We start from the raw sequence: 26091 nt of genomic DNA, 5'->3' as shown, positions 1-26091 counted from the left end.
TCACCTGCTGCCCCTCTTCCTTTAATATATCTTTAATGCATTAACCCTGTTTAAACGAACACAATATTTACCTTTATTGTTCGGCGTCACTTTGCACCCCCTGTTGGTGACCCAGATTAACGCCAGCGCCACGGCTTTCCATGCTCCATCTCCTGTTTGTTTGATGGTATTGCAACGGAAAAATACAACATTATCAAAACGGTTTTATAACGGTCTAATTTGACCTTATTACCGTCCCCACTTGTAATTACAATTTGATTCACCCTCCCTTTGACCTTTCCCTCGGCTTCTTTTTCCATCCAGGCCCATATTTTTATTTATTTTTATCCTTTATCAGTGTCCCGTGCCCCCCATTCCATGCCTCCTTCTCACTTATCCCCTTTCCCCCACTTACCTGCTGCTCCCTCTTCTTTTATGTTTATATACATTTTTTCAAATGCATATATACATGTAAAAATCAATGTTTTTAATGTATGAACCCGCATCACGGTCGCATTAATGTACAGTTTGCCTTTTATGTTTTTGTATATTTTTTTACCCTTGGATTGTATCACCTTGACCCCCACACTGCAATAATTCGATGCAACGGTATTATTTTATTGTGTTTTTAATTATTTCTATTACGGCCGTCATCTCTGCTTCCTTAACACCACCCGGTTTAAGGCGATTTAGCAGCCCCTGCTGGCGGCTCCGGTTGGTGCAGACACCACGATCCTCCGGGCTCCATCTGCTGGTGACCTGGAGAAACACAGCAAAAGTGATATAATGTTGCATTCCTTCAGCATTACTTTTGAAATTCGACCCCCTGATTGGCCCAAATTCAAACTTTAAAGTTGTTTACCCTCCTGACCTCTCATTGGCTCTTCACCTGACCCCCCCCATTGGCTTTTCATGTTTAAATTTGAAATTGTTTTGATGCCCTGGCCCCCTATTGGATGTCTCTGCCCCAGACCTCAAGTCCCCCCTCCCTCCTACATGTCTGTATAAAAGCATTTGTTTTCGTTGTCTCTCATTTGTGCTCTGTAACCACGGCTTGTCTGGATTCTCCATTATACGGTCTGTTTCTATGCTATCTATTTGTACCTGATGAAGTCATTGTATTGACGAAACGTAGTACTATGCCCACAGCAGCCTAATTTCCAAATAAATCGGATATTGGCTGGATCGCACTTGTCTCATTACCTTACAGTTCAGTTTAGTTTATTTCAGTGTAGCTTCGATACTTTCCGTTTTAATTCGAATTCGAACTATTCGAAAAGAAACATGCAACCGAACCACCTTCAAGATGACGGTGAGTGGACCCTGGTCCAACGGGGACGTCGCAGGCGGACTCCTCGGGACCCCCACTACCCCCCACCGCTGATGGATTTCTCCGCGTGGGCTGCACCTGCTCCGGAGGCCCGCTTCCATCACTTCGACCACGGACACGAACGTCTCTGGGCCCCACGCCACCCGTCTCCCAGACGTTGGGAGCAACACGCGAGGCCCGTCAGGGACTGGTCTCCCTACGGGCCTACCCGTCACCACCACGAGGGTTGGTCCGAGGCCCACGGACCGGCCTACTCGCCTCCACGCCGACCGGCCTACTCGCCTCCTCGCAGACCGGCCTACTCGCCTCCTCGCCGTGAGGCGCAGGAGCCTCTCCATCGCCGCGCTCCTGAGACGCGTCGGGCTCCTCGCCATCCCCGCCCGAGCTCCGAGCCCCCCCGCCGGACCCCGCAGGTGAGACCTCCATCTCCGCGTCCCGACCCACGACCCCGCGACCGGCCCCGACCTCCGGTCACCACCGCGGCGCGCACTGGGTCTGCGCGTCCGCCTCCACCCAGGCAAGCGCCGCGTGCCCCGGCTGCTCAGCTCTCTGACGACCCGGACTCCTGGCGGCCCTGAAGGCCTCTCACCACCTCGCCAACGCCGAGGGCCCGGAGCCCCTTCCCGTCGTCCCCAGGCTAGCTGAGTCCCTGAGGGTCTCCATTCGCCCTGCTGTCCCCAACGCCGCGACCGCGCAGCTGATTGACGGTGACGCGCGCAACTGGCGGTACACCAGCATGCTGCTGCTCCGGGACCACTACAAGGCTGCGGTGGACGAGAAGGTGGGTGCTCTCCTCCTCCTTCCAGACCCCATCTGGCGCTCCGAACTTCACCGTGGCCCTGACCTGGGCTCAACGCCACTTCGGCCAACGCCTGCGCCCGGAGACGGTGAGCGCGCTGCGCTCTCGCCTCAGAGAGGTTCTGGACGTTCCGGTCCCTCTGGTCCAGCTGTTCCCACAACCCGCCCCTGGAGCCGTGCTGCCACGCTTCACCCTACCTGCTGGACCACCGCCTCCTGCCCCCGGCCTCCGGTCCCCTGGACCCGGTCCGGAGGCCCTCGACGTGGGGGTAGGACCTGCTGAACGGCGCTCCCCGGCCAGGCTGCCGTCGCCTACCTTTTCGCTGGCCTTCTCCTCCTCTCCTTCTTCTCCGCCCCTGTGCCCCCCCATCCCCCCCGCCTCCTCTTCCTCTCCCGTTCCCCTTACCCCCTCTCCTCCACGGCCTGCAGCCCCGGGACTTCTCCAGAGCACCACACCGTTGGCTCAAAGGATCAGGCTCGCGTCCAGCCGCCTCCGCCGACGAGTCGCAGCCATGCCCGCTCCCAGACCTTCCTCTTCTCCTCTTCCTCCCCCTCCTCCTCCTCCACCGCCCTCCGGCTCGACACCCCCGCATGGGTTAGCCCGGGCCGACCCGGAGAGAAACGACGCACCGGCTGACGCACGGGACCCCGCCAGCCCCGCCTCTTCCTTCTCCACCCCGACTGTGACTCTCGCTCGACCCACCCGACACCCAAGCACGGGTAAGAAATGCCAAGAGTGGCATATACAGTCTAGGGAACCGCTTCTCATTCTCGGTGACTCGAACGTCACACGCTTCGCTGAATTTAGCATACCTGGTCTCCAGATCGATGGTTATCCTGGCGCGTCGTTCCGTCATGCCTCCGCGGTGATGGCCAAGACCACCATCAACCCCAAGGTCCGCAAACTGGTCCTGGCTTTCGGCTTAAACGAAAGGAATAACAAGTTAGAGAAATCGTTTGTGCGTAATCTCCAAACCGCTGGAGATTCCTGAAGTCAACTATTCCCGTGCGCTCCCGTTCAGAGAGCTGGAGCTTCTCACAAAGTTAAATGCTTTCATCGCCACTCGATACGAGTCGATCCCAACGGTGCCCAGACAGGCGTTCGTCACCGAACGTGCTAACATCCACTGGTCTCGGGACACGGCAGCGCTCCTCTTTAACCAATGGGTCGGGTATTTAAACTGAGCGCTCCTGCGTCCCGAGACACGCCTCGAGGGAACCGCTCGGTTATTAACCTTTCTACATCTTTCCTACTTACGGCGGCGCAATTCTCAGTTTTGGATAAAGGACTCGCGTTCATTCCCTCCACCGACATAGACCCGTGCGAGTTGTACCAACAGGTCCGCTCGGACATGCAACAGTACCACCGCAGGGTTAAACTAGCCGTCTATTTCCGGGATCACCCCCCGTCGGAGAAACTACCCTTCACATACAAATCCTCCTGGTTCCACCCGAGGATGACATCCCGTTAGAAGTCGCGCGCTTGGTCAATGCTGACCTCCGTTATTATCACGAATCCTTCAGGATCAACCGGGCCCCTGCTAACCTCCTCCCTGAGGAGTCGGAGGCTCTCCGCAAACTAATTCAAAACAAAAATATAGTAATCAAGCCCGCCGATAAAGGCAGCGCTGTTGTCATCATGGACAGGTCTCAATATATATGGGAGGGCCACAGGCAGCTGCACGACACGCGCTACTACTCCAAACTGGAGGCTCCCATATATACTGAGACCGTCCCGATGATTGTTGATTTGATTTACTCCCTGTGGAGAAAAAAGTACATCACCTATGGGCAGCGTGACTACCTCTTGGGTGACGCGCAACCCAGGCCCAGGCTCTTCTACATGTTACCAAAAATACATAAAGAGCCTGTGGCCTGGAGTGAGCCCTTTAAGATCCAATCGGAGCGCCCGATAGTTTCGGACTGTAGCAGTGAAACCTACCATACGGCTGAGTACCTGGATCACTATCTTTACCCTCTTTCTATCTCACACGCAAGCTACGTAAAAGACACTTATGATTTCGTCACCAAGGTCCGTGCTCTTCGGATCCCTGCGCACAGCTTTCTTATTCACTATGGACGTTGGCAGTCTGTACACTAATATAGACATTGCTGGGGGCATGCGCGCCGTGCGTGATGCTTTTAACCTGCGTCCTGACGTCACGCGCCCTGACGACGAACTTCTTCGCTTGCTGGATATAAACCTCACGAGAAATGATTTCCTCTTTGACAATCAGTTCTTTCTCCGAATCTAAGGCACGGCTATGGGGAAGAAGTTCGCCCCCTCGTATGCAAACCTCTATATGGCGCAGTGGGAAGCCTCTGCGCTCGCCGTCTGCCCTCTGCAACCTCTATCATACATGCGTTATCTAGATGACATATGGGGCGTTTGGCACTCTGAATCGGAATTCGATCAATTTCTAAACATCCTAAACACGCACGATCCGTCCATTACTCTCAAATCATGCAAACATTTTTCCTCCGTTGATTTTCTCGATACCACCACGTTCAAAGGCCCACAGTTCATGACGTCCCTCATGTTAGACGTGAACGTTTTCTTTAAGCCCACAGACACACACGCGCTCTTACACAGCTTCCACCCTAGGCACACGTTCGCGGGGCTCCTTAACCCGCAACTCCTGCGCTTTGAGCGCAAATGCTCCAGAACTGCAGACTTCTGGGAAGCAGTTAAAATTCTGTTTGACGCCCTCGCCCTTAGGGGATATTCGCGATCGGCCCGCCGTCTCTCCCTTAAAACCTTTAAACTCACACGTCCTCCTCTCGAGGGGCAACGCATCCCCTTTATCACGACCTCCTCCACCTCGTCCGCTCGCCTGACCCGACTGGTCAGGTCGAACTTCCAACATCTCCTCGACACGACCACTTACCTTCCGGGTTATGGCATCATCGCCGCCTACAGGAGAAACAAAAATATCAGAGACCTCCTGGTGAGGGCCAAACTGCGCCCCTTGTCGGAGCCCAGAGTCACTAGACTCTCGTATTTTTATAATTTTATCCCGTTGGCCCGGAACCAAAACAATGGGAATGTCCTCCCCACTGAACGGCACTCAGGCCTCAATACGAAGAACTGTGTCTACCTGATCCGCTGTCTCACTTGTGAACTCCAATACGTAGGAGAAACAGGAAACACAGTACGTGTCCGCTTCCACCAGCACCGACATAATATCAAACATAAAAGAGACGCTCACCTACCCTTGGTTGCGCATTTTATACAACACGGATGGCTGGCCCTTTCCGCGTCGGTGCTAGAAGCCAACCCCTTCTGGTCTGCCGCCCAACGGCGCAGGTCGGAGAGGATTTGGATTGACAGGCTGGGGACCATGCAAGCCCTTGGTTTGAACGTTGGGGTGGGTCGGGGACCCCTGGGGAGCCGCCTGATGATGGCCCGTGCCAGCGACGCCACCGTGGCGTCGTTAATTGCTGACTGTCCTAACCCTAACCCTCTCCCTCACCTGACCCTGACCCTAACCCCGACCCTCTCCCGGTCCTAAACCTAACCCTTCCCACCCCTGACCCTAACCCCAACCCCCTCCCTTACCTAGCCCTTACCCTGACCCCGCCCCCTGGCCCTAAACCTAACCTCTCCCACCCCTGACCCTAACCCCAACCTCTCCCTTCCCTACCCCCCAAAGGCCCCCTTACATGACCTCCACCCCAGCCCCCGGCCCCCCACAAAGGATCCCCCTTTCTTATTTTTCTTACCATGTGTTTGTGTTTATTCTGCCCCCCTGCCCCAGCCCCCCTTCCTCCCCCTATTTTTTATTTTTCATACATTCCTATTTACAAACAATATTAATTTAATATGGTTTCCAAATGCACCCTGTGTAATTATTCTATTGATGTCCTGTGCCCCCCCCTTCCCTGCCATTCTTATTTATTCAAGCGATCACGTTACCACATCATTCCTTAAAAGTGCTTTAATGTACTCTTCAAACCTCGACAGTACATTGATTTGATCCACTGTTTTAATAGGAACGCATGGTTTTGGTCTATTTGGCGACACCTGCTGACCACGGGGAACGAAAACACTCTGCGGCCATTTTGGTCCGAACTCTTTTAAGTTCTTCGGCTCAATTTGTAGCTTTTGTGTTTTGTTCTCCGCTGGTTCGTCTTGTGTTCTACTTTTACTATTTATCGTCACACATTTGGATTTTTGTGACCCCTAATACCGCTCTTATTTAAAGGTTGCGTAGGTGATTCGCTTTTTTGGCCATTTTTGCAAAATTACTTGAAATCCTTATCATAACCCGCTTACAGCCACTGAGTTAGAAGTACTGACATGAAAATTAAACTTGTCAATCATCTGTGGAACGGGCAGGGCTCGAAAAACTCCAGCCAATCATTTCCATTGCCACCGAGTTTCATTGGACAGTAAGTACGTCAATCAAACGGTCGTACTGCACTCCCCCTCCCCCGCGCCCCGCGCGCGACCCCTTCGTGCAGTACTCGTGACCCAGAGCTCGTGACCCAGAGCAAGCTCCTGTTTGTTGTTATCCTGCGGTATCTACTGGAACTAGTTAATCCACATTTGGACCTAGCAGTAGAAGACAATTTCCATGGCAGACAAGACGCCACAATCCCCACCACCACCACCACCACCACCACCACCAGCAAAGAGAAGGAAAACTCTTTTTCAGAGAGTAATTGATAATAAAAACGCTGAAAGAGAAAAACTGAAATCAAGAATATCCTAGGCGCTGCTTTTGAACGTTGGCGGCAACTGAAGGACGAGAAGGGTCTAAAAACCGATGCTTGTTGGCGGTTGACCTAGTTTCAAAGTTATACCGTTTATACTCGGTAATACCGGTGTTGAGACGAGTGTATTACTCGGTGTGAAAATGTCCACACCGCGGCAACCCTAGTGAAAACCAGGACTTCCAATTATATGAAACAAACATACATTTTCTAAAAATAGTAATGATTTATGTGACCGTTTAATGTTTATAACATCTGGTGCAACCATAGCCGCGAGAACGTATTCTCAGCAGGGGGTGCTGGAAAAAAAAACCCGGCCTGCACTAGACTCGCAACTCGTCACATTGATAAAAAAAGATATGAGCGCAGCTCAATTACACCAGTGCATGCGCGCACAGTTGAAAATCGATCGTTGTGTTCACTTCCTTCACACCATGGTTCACATCCAGCTGCTCACAGAACAAGTTTAGCGCACCAACGCTACCCTCACACTTTTTCATATAACCTTTTTTCAGCACTAGGACATATGAGCATTAAATAAATGCTGCGTCTCAACATGCCTTGGACAGCAGCGAGGATGACTCGCTTTGCCACGGGCCGAAACAGTTCGGAGCGACCACAGCCAGAGCGAACACAGCGGGGCAGAGGAGTGTCAGGAAGTCTTTGGTGTACACATCAGTACGGCCTATTTGCACTACTGTTTAGTGGCAATGCAGTGTTTTATTCTATGCCTTTTTATTTTCGTATATTATTTCAATTAATACAATTTATTTATTCATGAAATCAAGATCTGGTCTTCAAATCTTTTTTCCAAATATAGGTCGTATTACAATGGGGTTTGTGTTTATATTCGGACCAATACGGTACAGCGGACGCTCACATGACGTTAAGCATTTCCTGGTGCATAATGTGACGCTTCAGAACCTAAAAATCCCGTTTCTCCCCGTTGATACGACAACACATAACCGGCGTTTTCAGAAATCTCCACTTGGTTTTTAGAAATGATCGTTTTCTGTGATAAGACAGGGCCTCGGACAGGGGGTGTTGCAGCACCCCCAAAACCCCTACTTCCCGCGGTACTGGGTGCGATTTACAGCTGAATGTAGTGCCATGTTGTTAAACGAAAACCTACGCTAGCCTGGCTCGCTCTCGCGCATCTCTGTTCGCGCTCGTGCATGATTGCGCGTCCAGGTACTTGGAATGGGTGGAGTCAGAGTCAGCGTTGAAGGAGAGGGGGTAGGACCATTTGAGTTGTGTATTTTCAAAATCTGCTGGCGTTTCGCAAATCGCGTACCCAACCTTTAATGTTTTGTTTACGTTTCTGCCCACGGAGGCCGCCATCTTGGATCTCCAACATTAATATGGTTTGGAGTCACTTAGCACCCCCTGTTGGTGACCCAAATTCATTATAACACCACGGTTCTCCATGCTCCATCTCCTGGATGTTTGATGGTAGTACAACGTACAAAAATAACATTGTTTACACGCTATGTTTTTATTGCGGTTTAATTCAACCTTACGATCGGCCCCCCTACTTTCACCAATTTATTCATTTACCCTCCCGGCTCCCCATTGACCCTTCCTGCGTCTTCCCCCTTTATCTAGGCCCTCAATTTAATTTATTTTATTCGTTTTTTATCGTTCTCCACCATCCCGTGTCCCCCCAGTCCCCTCTCATTCATCTCCCATCCCCTACTCACCTGCTGCTTCCTCTTCCCTATTGTATATATGTAATTTAAAATGTATATATAATGCAATAAGGATGCTTCTAATGTTTGAACCGTATTTACGGTCACATTATTACACATTTTATTATTCGGGGCACGTTCGATCTTTTATGTTTTTATTCTTTTCTGTTATTTGTTTTTTGTCCTCCACTGCAATAATTTAATGCAACGGGGTCATTTGATTATGTTTTTATTAAATTCTGTCGCGAGCTGTCAGTCCAACACCACCCGGTTTAGGGACAATCAGCGACCACTGCTGGCGGCTCCGGAAGGTGCAGGCACCATGGTCCTCCTCACTCCACCTGCTGGTGACAAATTATGCTACATTGTTGCATTATTGCACAATTACATTTGAAAATTCAACCTCCCTATTGGCCCAATTCAAATCTCAAAGCTGTTTATCCTCCTTGTTTTTGTGCTGTCACATTTGTGCTCTGTTACCTCGGCTTGCGTGGATTCTCTGTCATAGGGTCTGTTTCTATTGCTACTAAATTTGTACCTGATGAAGTCAGTTATTTGACGAAACGTCGTACTAGCATACAGCAGCCTAATTTCCTAAAAATAAATACGGATATTGGCTGGATCGCACTTGTCTTATTACCTTACAGTTTAGCTTAGCTTCATTCCGTTATCGTTCGAGTTCCTGCACTGCTCGAAGAGAACCATGCATCCCAACGACCCCCTAACCAACGGTGAGTGGACCCTGGTCCAACGGGGACGTCGAACACGGACTCCTCGGGACCCCCACTACCCCCCACCGCTGATGAACCCCTCCGCGTGGGCTGCACCTGCCCCGGAGGCCCGCTTCTGTCATTTTGACAACAGACATGAACGCCTCTGGGCTCCACGCCATCCGTCTCCCAGGCGATGGGAGCAACACGCGAAGCCCGGTAGGGACTGGTCTCCCTACGGGCCTGCCCGTCACCACCACCACGAGGGCTGGTCTGAGGCCTACAGACCGGCCTACTCGCCGCGAGACGCAGAGGCCTCCCCATCGCCGCGCGCCTGAGACGCGCCGGGCTCCTCGCCACCCTGCGTGGGCTCCGGGCCCCCCCGCCGTACCCCAGAGGACACGGCCACAGGTGAGACCTTGTGATGGAAAATCTACATGTTGCATTGTTTTGGTCTATGTATGAATTTAAGTTTTGTTGTTATTCTGTGTAATTTAATATAGGGCCTACGTTCTACTCCATGCGGGTTATTTAAAGTGTAAACCGTCAAGGGTTGAGTGATACATTTTTATTGCCTGCCTGTTCCTGTGTTTTCGTGTCTTTTAAATCACCCTCCATGCAATCCTTTGATGTATGGGCCTGCTCCTCTACCCCCTGGCTAGCGTCAACAAAGCCAGGGGTTTAGATGGCACGACCGCTACCCCCTCCGATGGCATTCCCCACAGCTGCAGTTGTAAAGATAACCATCTGGTACACAAAGGCTTTTTGGGGGACACACCTCCTCCAGAGCCCAACTCTCAGTGGAATAAGAACTCATCGATTCAGACACTCGGTGGACTTCTGCAGCGTACCTTCAGAGAATGAAGTAACACGCAGAGAGAAGCTCCCATCTGAGGCCTCAGATTATTGTAATGTATGCCTGTTATGTTGTTTGTTGAGGCATGTTGTGATGTATCTTTGTTCGTACTTTTAATACAAATATATGCGACCAGCAATTGCCTAAGTATTGTGTGCTTTTTTTGCATCTAAAGATCTCATCTGTCTCAGACGCAATATCTAATAGAGAAATTGCCACGACAACCTCCACCTCCGCGTCCTGACCCGCGACCCCGCGACCGGCCCCGACCTCCACGACGCCCGAGGCCTCCGGTGGCTACCGCGGCGCGCACTGGGTCTGCGCGTCCGCTTCCACCCAGGGAGGCGCCGCGCGCCCCGGCTGCTCCGCGATCGGAGGACCCGGACTTCAGTCTGAAGAATCGCCTGATCCTGGCTGCCCTGAAGGCCTCTCACCACCTCGCCAACGCTGAGGGAAGAGGTCATTTTCGGTATACTAAATTGGAGATTTGGCACACTTTGTGCGAAAAGTTACCCCAATTGAATTGGGGCCCCCAAAATGAAGGGCACTTTGCCCCAAACTGAAGAAAGTGTCCGCTGCTGAATTCAGAACCGTCACCCGGGGTTACTTTGGGGTCTTTGGACTGCGTCAACGTCATTTTTCCAATAGGGGGCCCTCTCAGACCATTAATGACCAAACATGTACTTTGTACTTCATGTACTTTAGGCCAAAGTTTTTCTGGGGGCACTTTGGCCTGAGGTGCCCCTTCACTTAGGGGCACTGTGGAGTAAGTTGGGGGTACTAAGTACCTATTTTTGAAAGCAAAACACCAAGCTCATTGATTTAACGAGGCAGGGTTATTTGAAAACAATTTATTAAATAAATATTTGTGAGAGGTCATTCCTTCTCCTGAGTTTGCTTCCAATTTATGTCTAGTGTGCAACCCTACTGTCCACAAGCATCCCCCCCCGCTCCCCATATGGATTTGGAGAGTTGTTGCCACGTCCCAGTGGTGGAAGTATCATATAATATGAAGGAGGGCATTCAATTATACTACAATGATCAATTAGGAGGCCGAAGCCCTAAAGGAAGTGATGAAATAGGTGACTGGGTCGACAACATTTAAGTAAGCTGTTACTTGAGGTCTCTTATATATCAAAGGGGGTTTCAAAGTACGCATACGCTTCAACCTGTTGCTCCAGCCCTACAGGAAATGACTCAGCAAGTGCTCCATCTCGTTGCACCTGCACCCAGCGGCTCGCTTGCAAGATTTTGGCCTGAAGTTCTTCCCAGACCTACACCCTAGCCATCCAACATGCATATCTGAGAATCAGGCCTCTCTTTAATAATGACAAAAAGTTATGAGAGAAATACACATTAACTTTTGTCTCATAAGCGGCGTGGTGCCGGCTCCTTTTGACCTTTTGACCCCAGACTTCTGCGGCTTCGAGTGGTTATGTAGTCGCGCGGTGTCCACTTTGCGATGTATACGTTTGACAGTTTGTAAACAATCTCCCGCGACCTGCGCGTGTGAGCGTCTTGGTGGAGCGTCTTGGTGGAGCGTCTTTGTATATAGTGCCAAATTTGACTTCTGGACTGCATTCTGCAACATTTCAAGAAGGGTAAGTAGGCCTACATCAATCGCCTTCTTTCAAATATACATTTTACACAGAGATGTTTACTGGTTGTTTTCATATTTCATAACAGCATTATGTATAAAAACGTAAGGTAATACATTACTGAACTCTTCGTGTTAGTTAGCTAGCATAACTAGGTAGCAGCATAGTTTGATTTCTCAAAATCAGCTCACCAATAAAATCAGTCTTGGTTTCAAAATGATCACAATCACTTGTGTAATGTTAAATGGCTTCATATAGACATTAAACAATCCTAAGAGTAATAATGTGACATAAACGGAGCAAGGGCTGATGTCAATTTAATGTTAGCGAAGTAGGTGTGAGACGCCTCTCCCTCCCCTTTGCTAATATTTTGTCTCCGCTGTCTGTTCATCCAAAGTCAAATCTATTCTTGAGATTCCCAAATGTAATATGATAATGTCACACGTTGAAAATTAAAGACAGGGAAAGCAGTTTGTCTGCCCTCTGCTTATGTAGTTCAGCAAATGTATTAGGTGGTTGTTAGTTAATGCAGAGCCGGCCCTAGGCATAGGCAGTATAGGCAAATGCTTGGGGCGCCGTCACCCGCGGGGGGTGCCGAAAAAATATATATATATAGGATAGGAAACCCAACTCAGTTAGGAGGAGGGAATATATATATATATAGTAGTATATATATATATATATATATATATACTACTTTTTTTTTTTCAGTGCCATTACTACTATTATTTCGAAATATTATTTAAGCCCACAGCAACATAAAGTCATAGCAAAGGCTATTAAATAATGGAGAAGCCTTTTTTCTGGGTGCCTGCCTGGCTCGTTGCTCTGTACCTGCCCTCTGTGAGGGGGGCGGGGTCAAGAGTGTGCAGTTAAAGTGTATTAATGTTAATATTTCACACCTTAGCTTTCACATATCATTCATAGGCTATATATACATTCATTTCACTGCACTTTACTATTTTTTGCACTGTGGTTAGACTGAATTGCATTGCAATGACAATAAAGTTGAATGAATCTCATCACATTTTCATTAGTCTTTATTAGTCTCATGTATAGCACACCAAGCATCTGTTTTTTTATTAAAATGTAACATGCAGTCGTCACATATACTTCTCTTCTCCCTTCAGATGCACTTTTAAAATATTTCAGTACCACCCCCAGTGACACAGCATCAGGTGCAGCTGTCCCGTCTACCTCTGCACAGCCCTAATTTTGTATTTTTTTTAGACTTCAGTTGAGTGCTTGTTTAATCTCTGGTTAGAACCAAACTAGATAAACCATACTACATTTAATTGTATTTACTATAATTTGAATCTGAACTCTATCTATTATTTTGCTTATGAATGCCTTTAGTAAACATCATGCATTTCTTTGCAGTATTTTGTGCATACTTATTGTATGAGTGATTCATTGCTTGTTACTTGGTTTGTAATACGTTTTGTGTGTTTAATTTTCTATCTAAAATCAATGAGTCTCAAAGACAAAGCTTTGTAGCTTCTCTGAGTTTATGAACATTGGTAGTCGAATTTACTGTGCGATCCAACGAGTAGGGGGCGCCAGCAAAAATCTTGCCTAGGGCGCCAAATTGGTCAGGGCCGGCCCTGAGTTAATGACACGAACATCATTCAAGTGTTCGTCCCGGGGGAAAGGCAACAGTTGTGACAGGTCGCTAGTACAGCTGTTATACAGTTATCCCATAGAAAGCCTTGTGTTATGCTTTTCCGTACACCCTCGAAAACAATTACTACGTTTTCTCATGCTGTGATAGACATGTTTAAGTCATCTAAGTTTTAGATTTATACCTTAGGACATCAGTCCTAAGGTATAAATCAATGTTAAAAAAGGCCAATTTTTTTGGTCGGCGGCCGAACGCTTCTGACTCTAAAGTCTCACTCTTGTCATTTTCTGAAACTTGGCAGCCCTGTAATTACTACCCCGAAATATATTCAAATATGATCATGTGTGGCACTGTTGCAATCGCCTCGAAACGTAGATGTCAAAGGACACCTTGTTTGTCCCGTTACCTGGAGAGAGAGAGAGAGAGAGAGAGAGAGAGAGAGAGAGAGAGAGAGAGAGAGAGGGGGAGAGAGAGAGGGGGAGAGAGAGGGGGAGAGAGAGAGAGAGAGAGAGAGAGAGAGAGAGAGAGAGAGAGAGAGAGAGAGAGAGAGAGAGAGAGAGACAACACAGAGAGACAGAGAGAGAGAGAGAGAGAGAGAGAGAGAGAGAGAGAGAGAGAGAGAGAGAGAGAGAGAGAGGGGGAGGGAGAGAGAGAGAGAGGAGAGAGAGAGAGAGAGAGAGAGAGAGAGAGAGAGAGAGAGAGGGGGGGAGGGAGAGAGAGAGAGAGAGAGAGAGAGAGAGAGAGAGGAGAGAGAGAGAGAGAGAGAGAGAGAGAGAGAGAGAGAGAGAGAGAGAGAGAGAGGGGGGGGGAGGGAGAGAGAGAGAGAGAGAGAGAGAGAGAGAGAGAGAGAGAGAGAGAGAGAGAGGAGAGAGAGGGGGAGGGAGAGAGAGAGAGAGAGAGAGAGAGAGAGAGGGAGAGAGAGAGAGAGAGAGAGAGAGAGAGAGAGAGAGAGAGAGAGGGACAGAGAGAGGGAGACAGAGAGAGAGAGAGAGAGAGAGAGAGAGAGAGAGAGAGAGACAGAGACAGAGACAGAGAGAGAGAGAGAGACAGAGACAGAGACAGAGACAGAGAGAGAGAGAGAGAGAGAGAGAGAGAGAGAGAGAGAGAGAGACAGAGAGAGAGAGAGAGAGAGAGACAGAGAGAGAGAGACAGAGACAGAGACAGAGAGAGAGAGAGAGAGAGAGAGAGAGAGAGAGAGAGGGAGAGGGAGAGGGAGAGGGAGAGGGAGAGAGAGGGAGGGGGAGAGAGGTGGAAAGTGTTGGACTGGATCATATAAGAGGTGGATGACCCTTTTCCCACCCTGGTTTCATTTACAAGGTAAATTAACCATTCTGTGCTTGGAACTGCTCTGTGAGTGGTGTCATTTGTCTACTCAACTTGGTAGCGTGGAAACAGTGGTTTGTTACCAGTAGAGCTCTGGTCCAGACAGTGGTTTGTTACCAGTAGAGCTCCGGTCCAGACAGTGGTCTGTTACCAGTAGAGCTCTGGTACAGACAGTGGTCTGTTACCAGTAGAGCTCTGGGGCCGTATTCACAAAGCATTTTATCTTACCGCTAGGAGTGCTCCTAACTCGCGCTAAAACATTTTACGTAGGAGTTTTTTCTTAAAAGTTATTCACAAAGCCGCTGAGACCTACTCTTACTAAGGATAAATCACAAAGAGTGAACTAAGAGTGACGCGCCGTTGCTATGGATTACGTCAATTCTCGTGCACGAGTTTAGAAGCGGTCAGTTCGGTGATTGGTTGTTCAGACGAGCCCACTGAATCACCGAAAAACAAGGAAATAGCCTAGGCTAGAAATGAATTCCTATTAAGTAGTTAGCAGAATACACGCATGATGACAATTTTGTGCAGACCACGATAATGACGTTGTAGCCTGCACGTTCAAGAGAGAGAGAAAGCAAACAATACAAATACGTAAAATCTAAAATAAAATAAATGTTACGAACTACCCAAGTGTTGACTGATTTGTGCCAAGGTGTTTACCTAAAATGTGTTTTCAAAGTGATCCCTAAATGCCTGTCCACTCGGTTCCACACGGCCAAATTCCTTGTAATGTTGATCGCCATCATCATCATCATCATCATCATCGTCTGGCTGTGGAATGTTCCTCCGCTTGCAGAGGTTGTGTAGAATGGCACATACAGTGATTAGCCTACTGTGCTTGCCCTCTCTGGGGTGAGGCGTATTTCGCCGTGGAGGACATGAAACCGACGTTTCATCTGCCCAATTCCTCTCTCCACAACATTTCGTGTATGTTTGTGTGCTCGCAAAGAGCCAATACGATGTGTTTTACGCATAGGACTATACGTAATCTGCGTAATCACTTACATGTTACACTTTAACTGTGCTCCCGGTTGTGGATTGAGGTAGGGTGTCTAGAGCCACGTCTTGCATGGATAGTCACTGTCACCCAGCAAGTGACACCCAACTACATCTCAAAAAGCTGCCTCAGACCGCTCACCATTAAAATGCGCGAATCATGGGTAGCTGAAGATCCAGGCCACTTTGCAACAACATCCAGTAGGCTATGTTAAAATTTGCATCAAAAACAACCTGCGTGTTGATGGAATGCACTTTCTTCCTATTGACGAACACGTCCTCGTCTTTTGATGGCGCAATTATTTTTATTTTTTATAAGTTATATATATTTTTTTATAATTTATAATTTTTATAACATTTTATTTCGGGACTAATCGGATTATTCCTGTTAGTCGGGGATGTTATTGCATCGCGCATTAACTCCACAATAAATTGAATACCCTAACATTTCGTCTTGCAGGCATTTTAAGATTCTTTGTGAATAGGTCTTACTGAGTTAGGAGTCCTCTTGAGGACTTTTAAGCTCTCCTAGACTTAGGTGCTACTTTTAGTCCTAAAATACTTTGTGAATTGCTCTTAGTGAAAAAAGTTAGGAGTCCTAAATTTAAGAGTGACACGCCCATTATTTTTAGGAGTTACTCCTAAATTCGCCAGTTAGGACCTACTTTTAGCCCTAAGATCCTTTGTGAATACGGCCCCTGGTCCAGACAGTGGTTTGTTACCAGTAGAGCTCTGGTCCAGACAATGGTTTGTTACCAGTAGAGCTCTGGTCCAGACAGTGGTCTGTTACCAGTAGAGCTCCGGTCCAGACAGTGGTCTGTTACCAGTAGAGCTCTGGTCCAGACAGTGGTTTGTTTACCTGTCCTTGACCTGACCTGCAAACCTAAACAAATGTCCTCATTCCCCCCAGTTGGGACACTTTGCTCTGTTAAGCTGCTTTCACTCCGCCGCGCGGCAACTCGCTATGGAAAGCCAAGAAGGCCACAATCCGGCCCTAGAATGGCGCGGTAAAAGTGCAAAACCGTACGGAATCCGTACGGAAACTGTACGGATTCCGTGCGGTTTGGCAAGAATTCCCTACGGAATCCATACGGTTTTGAATGACTAATAGCCGCGACTATTAGTCATTCACTCCGGCTATTAGTTATTCACTCCGGCTATTAGTCATTCACTCCGGCTATTAGTTATTCACTCCGGCTATTAGGTATGAAGAACGAGCCCCTCCTCTTCTTTGCTTGACCACTAAGTTTGAAGGCTGTCTAACCAATCAGTGAAGAGAAATACCAGACTAAAGTAACGCATTGTCGAGACAAAAGCTGCAGTGCTTCCATGTTTCGCCGTAACATAAAGCTGTGTTGTCTTTACTAGTTTCACTACAATGTAATGACCACTAGCTAGTGGAAAATACATTTGTATCTAGTACAGTGATATATTTGTATATGTTAGGCTATATATTGAGATGGCAGTGTGCATTGAGTAGGCCATTGAGTAGGCCATAACATTACAATATTTCATGGATGCAAGCAAGCCAAGACAATCAATCTATATCTATAGCCTACATGCCAACACACACGCACGCACACACACACACACACACACACACACACACACATACACACACACACACACACACACACACACACACACACACACACACACACACACACACACACACACACACACACACACACACACACACAAAACCACACACGCACACACGCACACACTTTAAAGACTGGTAAAGCAATAGGAGCCTGCATTGGCTAAAGTTGTTGGGATGCACGTTATTTTATAACAGGCAGGGGCAAAGTTGTGCATTACAATGCAAACACGACAATAATTGGCACCGTTCTTGCGCACTCAGAAGAACATGAACTGAATAAATGCCAGGTATATAGCATATCGGAGACGGGCACACAATCAGTGCATTTGCAAATGAGAGCCTGCAGTATGACCGATCTTGTGACATTATTTAACCAGCTAATACGATCAGACGGATACATCATTGATCACATATAAGCCCACAACAAGCCCAACATCACCACGGCAGGTGCACTCTCTCGCACATTCACACAATCACTCCAACTCCAAGGCAAGGCTGTTTCACTAAGACCACAAACAACCACAATTAACCAGCCTACATATCCACAACAATGCGCAACAATCAGTTCATTGCGTATCTTCTGTTTGGCGTACATGGCTAATTTGCAAAGGCTACTTGCACAGGACTGTCGGCTCCGCTTGTCAAAACAAATAGAACGTATTTGTGAATAAATGCTTTGAATTCTGAATACTGGACTTGGTGAGCTTAAATAGGCTATTAAGTGACCTTTAGTGAGATGGCCTAAAACGGAATACAAATGAATTATTCTAGGACATAGGCTTTCAGGATCAATTCAGAGGTTCAACTGTTCGGGATTCATTTTGCTTAGCCAGTGAAAGTGACCAGCTGTAGATTCCGCACTGTTAAAAATACCTCACTACAAGTAGGCTATAAGTCCTCCAAATAATTCAGCAGAATTGCATTACTGCCACAAGCATAGGCAGCAGTAGTCATTATGCGCTAAAATGGTCCCTGCCAGTGTTTTTCTATTCTGATGTTTGTGGATGAATCTTTCAGCTACAGCTTTGTTACATTTCCTTGAGATGGTTTGCTGGTTTAATACAGCAATACATCAAATGATGTAAGATGATGTGTCCGTTGCGTGTCATGTGAGAGCCGTATACGCATTTTAAAAACACCTGTAATCAGCGTGACTATGACTTTCCGAGCGGATCATGGGGGGCTCTTCAATCATTTATTTTTCAGGATTTTCTCCCGTCATCCTCCAGTTTATCGCAAACATCTGGAGATAAGTCGGTTTAATTAAATACTCAAGTGAAATACAAGTGTACCTCCAAATTGCACTTATTGTACAGTACTTCGGTAAGGGCATTTACAATCCATCACTAAAGTTTTGATAGAGTATTCTGATTCAGCGGATTTAAAATGTATTTGTATAATCTTCACAAATCTAGCAGCAATGCAATGTTAATATATCATCATGGGAAATGAGTATTCTGATTCAGCGCATTTACTATTTATTTGTATAATCTTCACAACTCACAGCAATGAAATGTTAATTTATCATCATGGGAAATAGCATATAAACAAGCTTCATAAAAATTAATTTCTAAGCAGTAGGCCTACTACATATTTCTCAACGTAAACATCATGACCATAAGCTATCCCAAAGTTTTCACACCTTTCACACAGTAGGGCAGCATTAGTCATACATGATTAACAACACATCAAAGAAACTTTATGGAGGGATAACAGTGAAAAAAACATCTGCGTCTTGGGTAAAGCTGGGCTCTGCTTACGTAATGTGAGGAGCAGGGCCCGATTGGAAGGAAGCCCATTCAGGACGAAGTTGACCTGGAGAAGGCAGCTGCAGGCAGATGAAGATGGGGGGCTCTACTTCTTATTACCACAACAGGAACAGAACGCAGCCAAGCCAATGAATTCAGCCAAGTCACTGAGAAGTCTGTCTGTAACATTTGGAAGATACAGTTCAACCATGTAGGACTTTTTTAATTCCCCATTGTACTTTACAGAGATAGAGCACTTTGTTGCAGTCAGACATTTGTTTTTGTTTACCTTTAACATAGTGAGGCTGGAACACAATAGTTTGACCTGGCTTGGTGGAAAGCCCACTCACCACGTCAAGGTGCAGGTCATGAGTGGGAAAAAAGGTGTGTGTGTGTGTGTGTGTGGGGGCACTCCAAACGTCCTTCCCTGTGTGTGTGTGTGTGTGTGTGTGGGGGCACTCCAAGCGTCCTTCCCTGTGTGTGTGTGTGTGGGGGCACTTCAAGTGTCCTTCCCTGTGTGTGTGTGGGGCACTCCAAGCGTCCTTCCCTGTGTGTGTGTGGGGGCACTCCAAGCGTCCTTCCCTGTGTGTGTGTGGGGGCACTCCAAGCGTCCTTCCCTGTGTGTGTGTGTGTGTGTGTGTGGGGGCACTCCAAGCGTCCTTCCCTGTGTGTGTGTGGGGCACTCCAAGCGTCCTTCCCTGTGTGTGTGGGGGCACTCCAAGCGTCCTTCCACGGGGTTGGGCACCAAATTAGGCCACGCCAAAGGTACTCCCACAGGAGGTTATTCCTTCCTCCATGGCCTCCTTAAATCGATTGTACTCCAGATACACCGGTAGCCTGAGGACCAGGGAACAGGTATTGGCCGTGGGGAAAAGGGCCGGTCCATCTTCCTCATGGAGGAATTCAAGCCGGGGTCCGATGGGAAAACCCACAGCAGGAATCCTTTTGAGGCCCGTGGCAAACGCCAGAACCGCCCCCAGGGTGAGACTCGTATCTCCATCTGTTAGTACATAAGAGATAACTTGTAAGAACGACCGCATGTGAACATTAACAGGAATTTTACACTGCCTGACATGTGCCAATCTTTCGTCGTCCTTAGTTAAGATAAGATATACTTTATTAATCTCAGCAGAGAAATGTAGGTTATGTTTTATGTTGGTTTATGTTGCATTTCTCAGATCACAATAGAAATGTTCAAAAGTCCTTGTTTAACCCTAAGTGTGCACTAATAAATCAATGTGTCATTCTTTCGAAAAAAATATAAAATGTGTTATGCTGGGACTGTCACAATCGGTTCACTATAATTCCCTATGCAGTGCTGTATTTACAGGTATGCCTAGGTTCACAAATCAAATAGTAAATATTTTTCATGTGTGCATTTGTTCATTCATGCAGAGCTGTAAACAGTCTTGTATTTTTCCTTTGTGTATTGTGACCCATTATTGTTTGTGAAGACTTAACTTCTACAGGATGCCCCTTTTATATCCATTCATGATAATATCACCTGTTACCAGTTACTAATGTTGAAACAGTTGAACATTGTTGTTTTTTGAGCATTCTACAGCTTTCCTCTTTGGTGGTCCCCTGTTTTGAATTGTGCATCAAATTCAGAATAAGCATATATTAACAAAGAACAATTAGATAGATAAGGGTTGTAGATAGAAACACTTCCTTACCCTCCACCTCGATCAGCCAGTCCCTCCAATATATAAGGGTCCTGGCCTCCTTCCTCCTCCGATTGGAGCCCGGCTCAGACAGGTAGGACGTCATGAATGTGGACTCCAACCGGGAGGCCAGCAGCGGCTCAGGTGTGTCCATGAAGACCCCCTTGAGCTCCTCATGGTGGATCCTCAAAAGAGCTAGAATCCCGAAGGTCTCCAACCCTTCTTTGAATCTGTAAAATCAATGAGATAATAGATCATAGAAAATATAATGTCTGTTGCTCTGAAGCCTGTTCTAGCCTACTCCATTGTACATAATGTGAAGATAAAAATCAATTAGACAAGGAATCCTTTCAATTAATATAAATTTAGATTATTTTGGAACACATGATAACTTTTCACTCCAACACAAAGGTCTCAGTCCATTAAATAGTCAATTCCCAGCTCCACTTACTGATTGAGAGCAGTCAAAATACGGCCCTCTGTGAGGAAGTTGAGGGCTGCCCCCAGCAGCTCATCCCTATGCGGGAGGCTCCGCACAAAGGAGAAGGAGCCCATGAGGGAGAGCTCGTCTGTGGCCTCCTCCATAGCCTCCCTGGCACCTTCCACATGTGTGGCATCTGCAATCTAATATCATACATTAGGAACAATAATCATTATTTGGGATTTCTAAGCACTTTCATGGCACAAATCAGTAAAGAATGCATTGACATATGTGTATGACATAAATCATACATTGAAATTCAACATCAGTACACTATAGAGCACACCACACAGTATCTTGACACAAAAACACTTCTCCAAAAAGTGGTTTCAATTAACATTAACCATTTACTTGCCTTTTGGAGCTTGGTCCTCAAATTGTAATCTGTCACCTCTTCCAAAGTGGCAGGAAGAGGGGACAGATTACAAACCTGTCTGTAGAGGTGCTGTGATAGGAATCTCGGAGAGACCTGCCCCTGCACCAGGCAGAGGGCAATCATCTTCCCCACCAGCCTGTACTGTCCTTTCTGCAATGCTGTGATAAGGGGAAAAGCACAAGGTTATTAAAGTTTGTTGCTCATTTTAAATGCATGTTAAAAACTCTAAATTGCAACGCCCAATACCATAAATTAAATTCAAAGCTTACCCCCCCCCCCCAAAAAAAAAAAAAACTCTCCGGTTCTACACGATTCACGTGAATGACCAAATAGACCAAGAAAACGGCGATTGTCGCAGGAAAGCGACAAGTTTGCAGCTTTGTATATTGAAGTGAATATTTCACGGAGAGGCGGCGCCCTAGCGCCCTCTATTGACCCACCGCCACTGGTTGATATATCGATCATTTGTTCACTGTATTAGCCTACCAAATCACAGGCCTCTTCAACGGTTTAAATCAGACATCCTTTTTTTCTCACTTCCATTGAAGGACGGTGAATAGTAATTATTAATGGGAGATTGAAACATAATTATCAATAATTAATTCAAAATGTCACTGAATCCGGGGAAGGGGAACATCTTCGTGGTGCTGTGGTTCCCTCTGGTGGTCAGTAACGGGACCTCAGCTCATCCTTTGAATTCTACGTTATACATAACAGCATATCAAATATAATTCACCAACATGTCGGACTGCTTCTATTCTATCCAGACAAAACCAGACTTCTCCACACTGCATATCTGATTTTATTTGAATTTCTACAGGATAAATAAATAAATACATACAAATGAAATAAATATAACAATGACGTCAGAGAATAATTCAGTTAACATTATCTCTCTCAAACTATTTTTCTTCTGAACATTTTTCGGGTAAAAACCTTCACTCATACAGACATGAATATAAATAAATACATAAAGTTGACAAGATAAACAATTAACCGTTCATGTGCCCTTTTAACATATAACAGCAAGAACCATGTTTGATTAGATTTGAATAACAGATGTCTGGGAACCATTTCGTTTCTTCACATGGTTGTTTGGGTGGAGACTCCTCTGTGAAGTTGTTGGTGACGCTTGAGATTACCAGATTGACTAAATGTTTTCCCACACTGTTTACAGTGGTATGGTTTCTCTCCTGTATGGATGCGCTGGTGTCTCTCCAGATGACCAGATTGACTAAATGTTTTCCCACACTGTTGACAGTGGTATGGTGAACCTTCAGACTATGAGAGCGACTAAAGGTTTTACTGCACTTCTCACATCTGTGTTGTCCGGCTCCTTCTGCTGGAATCTGGCTCGTGCTTTGGACGGTTCCCGGGGAGGCTCCGATTGGTTCCTGATAGGAGGCTGCGACGTATGGGAGGAGACTAGGCTCCACCTTGATTTCTCCACTCCTCAGCAGTCGGCCGTACAGGTCGCCATGGCTCCTCTTCATGTGTTTGTGGAGGAAGATCTGAGACGTGTAGGAGTACGGACACTCGGGACAGGGGAAAGCCTGTGCTGGTGTCAGCTGGGATCTCCCTCCTAGGATAAGGAGGGAGTCATATGTATTTTATTTTTGAGAGTGCTGCTGATGGCTGGTTTAAGCAGCCTCATCTGGCCAGAGTCAGGTGCTTTAGGCTTTGGGGCTTGATAAGGCTGCACATCCTAATCAAGCATACCTGAATTTGTATAATTGGATTGTTTTTTTGAAACCTCCACTGTATATTTTGCATTTAGACATTTTTCCAAGTAAGAATATTTTTCTATTATGTTGTCATCTTTTGTTTATTATATTTAAATTTAAGGTAAAACTTTACTATTTCCCGTATAATTTCTTAACTGCTTTGTTAATGTAGATGTTTATTGTCCAAGCTCTTTTGAATTAAAATGAGAGATGTGGTCATGAAGTGCCGCATAGAAACCAAACCCTGACAGAAAGACAGACTTGAAGGCAGACCTTTAGTAGAGCTCTTGTTGTTCCACAGTCGATCAAATCCGATTCCCAGATGTCTGGCGTATTCGTCCCCATACCAGACCAAGAGCTCTGCTCCTGAAGTCACGAGGCCACAGGAGCGATACAGAATCCCTCCTTTGTGCTGAAACGCTATTAGGTTCTGTTCCTCTTCATTACGAGCACAATTGACGTACCTAACACACAGACAGGCACGTCAACACACCTTTACAGTGTATCTTCTGCATATGTCATAGCAACACAGAAAATATTGTGGATCTAATCAGATAACAGACATGGAGAAATATAAATGTTATCAATCAAGTAATGCAAGTAAGAAAATTGTGAACATTATTCATGCAGTAGATGGTATAAAAGTGAATAGGGTCCTACCTCATCCAGTTAGAAAATGTCTCTCTCTTTGCATCAATGTAATCATTGTGTCTGCTATTGTAGATCTGGAGAAATGTGTTAATCAGACTCTATGCCATCCAATAAACACACAAGCACACACACAAGACTAGATCAAAATAAATGAATACAAACACACTGACCTCCCAGGAGTATCCACTCTAGGGCTCCCTCTTCATCGGTCCTGTGTCCTTCGTAGGGTCCAAAGTGTGTTCCAATGGGAAGGCCACCGTCTCCACAGTAAAACACCCCTAGACCGGCCCCAGGGATCCCAGAATCTCTGATCTACCCCACATGAGACAGAGATGGAGAGAGGAGGAGAGTCGTAGAGTGAGAGGAATACATAGAGGGAGGGAGAGGTGGAGGAGGGAGGAGAGATAGAATACAAGAGAGGTAGAGGAGAGCGAGATGGAGACACATGGAGAGGGGAGATGTAGAGAGAATGAGGCAGGGAGAGACAAAGAGAGGTGAGAGGAATGGAGAGAGGAAGAGACGTGGTGAGATGGAGGGGGGGAGAGGAAGATAAGATATGATAAGAAATGAATGGAGATGTGTAGTTGGGAAACAAGTGAGAAAGAGAGATTTAGACAGGAAGAGGGAGGGAGGAAAGGAAAGAGGGGGTTGGGACAGGGGGGGAGTTCAGAGAGGGAGTCACAAAGAGAGGCAGATAGAGGGAAATGGGGGGAGAGAGGGAGAGATAGACGGAAAGCACGATTCAGGAAGAAGAACCATTGGGGGAGAGATATATCCATCTGCTTTGGCAATACAACTGTTCACATTACTGTTTTTATATACATTAGCTGGGAAATGTATTAAACAATGAATGTTATACCGTCTCACTGGACGGGGAGAACTTTGTTGTGTTAAAATACGACATATACCTCAAACCCAGCGGGCAGCGTCTTCTTGGCTCTGTCTTTCTCTCCGACAGCAACGGGGCGATCAGCCACGAAGACGATGGACCGCGCACTCTTCGAGGAAGAAAGTCCTACACTCATCACAGACTGGAGAAAGTTCATTTATTTATTACGTCCAAAAGAGCTTCAGCTACAAATCTATATTAAATAGACAGAAACAGGAAGATTAAAAATTGGTTTGTGAATGAAAAAGAGGTGGGGAAAAAGAGGTGGGGAGAGAGAGACAGAGACAGAGACAGAGACAGAGAGAGAGAGACAGAGAGAGAGAGAGAGAGAGAGAGAGACAGAGAGAGAGAGACAGACAGAGAGAGAGACAGAGACAGAGACAGAGACAGAGAGAGAGACAGAGACAGAGACAGAGAGAGAGACAGAGACAGAGACAGAGACAGAGACAGAGACAGAGACAGAGAGAGAGACAGACAGAGAGAGAGAGAGAGAGAGAGAGAGAGAGAGAGCGAGAGAGTCCCCTCCAGAGACCTCCTGGTCACTCCAGCCCCGCCCTGAGAGACTCTGACAGACAGAACGTCTAGTTAGGAGTACTCCCAGTTTTTTTAATGTGGGTAGGTGCTAGGGCTGTACGGTATGGACTAAAATGTACATCACGGTAGGGCTGGGCGATAACGATTATTAATCGTGATAAATCTCACGTCGATTACGGCGATAAGCATTAGACATAAATGCTCGATATGAAAAAAAGGTTTTTCTTTTTTTTTTTTTTTTTAAACAACATTTCTGATGTGGATTTACCTGACAGCCAATGCGGCAGAAATAAACAAAATAGTCAGATCGCAGTTTTGCGGTTAATGCCTAAGTACACGCCCATTACCTGGTGCACACACACACACACACACACACACACACACACACACACACACACACACACACACACACACACACACACACACACACACACACACACACACACACACACACACACACACACACACACTATATATTATATTATATATCGTGATTAATATCGATATCGAAAAAAAAAATCGTGATAATATTTTTTGCAATATCGCCCAGCCCTATATCACGGTAAGATTTGAGGAATAGACGGTAACGATATTATATCACGGTATGTTAATTGTATCTTCTAATTTCGATATAAATGCCTCTGAAGGGGGAAAAATACTGGAAAGGCATCAAAACCACATCAAAAAAATTAAAGTTACTTCCATCTCTGAAAAACACTAATGTTTAATAGTATGGATTTGTTTCTCCACTTGCTTGCGGACCTTGCCGTATAGTTTTGGCATCTCAATTTGGCTGAAGTGTG

General features: G+C 46.6%; 2 protein-coding genes across 2 annotated transcripts in view; one reads left to right on the top strand and one right to left on the bottom strand.

Annotated features, from left to right (window-relative positions):
* Positions 1-26091, top strand: part of LOC130401541 (uncharacterized) — a 191568-nt gene that overhangs the window by 75634 nt on the left and 89843 nt on the right. The gene's annotated exons all lie outside the window — the stretch shown is intronic.
* Positions 19719-24859, bottom strand: LOC130401517 (G2/M phase-specific E3 ubiquitin-protein ligase-like). Its single transcript, XM_056605324.1, has 8 exons — positions 24774-24859; positions 23875-24177; positions 23488-23678; positions 22809-23072; positions 21470-21648; positions 21085-21257; positions 20646-20863; positions 19719-19969 (listed from the first exon to the last, which is right to left on the bottom strand). The coding sequence occupies exons 2-8, from the start codon at positions 23877-23879 to the stop codon at positions 19719-19721; spliced, it is 1281 nt and encodes a 426-aa protein (XP_056461299.1). The 5' UTR covers positions 23880-24177; positions 24774-24859.

The sequence above is a fragment of the Gadus chalcogrammus genome, chromosome 13 (assembly GCF_026213295.1).
Source record: "Gadus chalcogrammus isolate NIFS_2021 chromosome 13, NIFS_Gcha_1.0, whole genome shotgun sequence".
Taxonomy (NCBI): Eukaryota; Metazoa; Chordata; class Actinopteri; order Gadiformes; family Gadidae; genus Gadus; species Gadus chalcogrammus.
The sequence above is the reverse complement of the archived record's forward strand: the minus strand, read 5'-3'. Positions and strand labels throughout refer to the sequence as shown.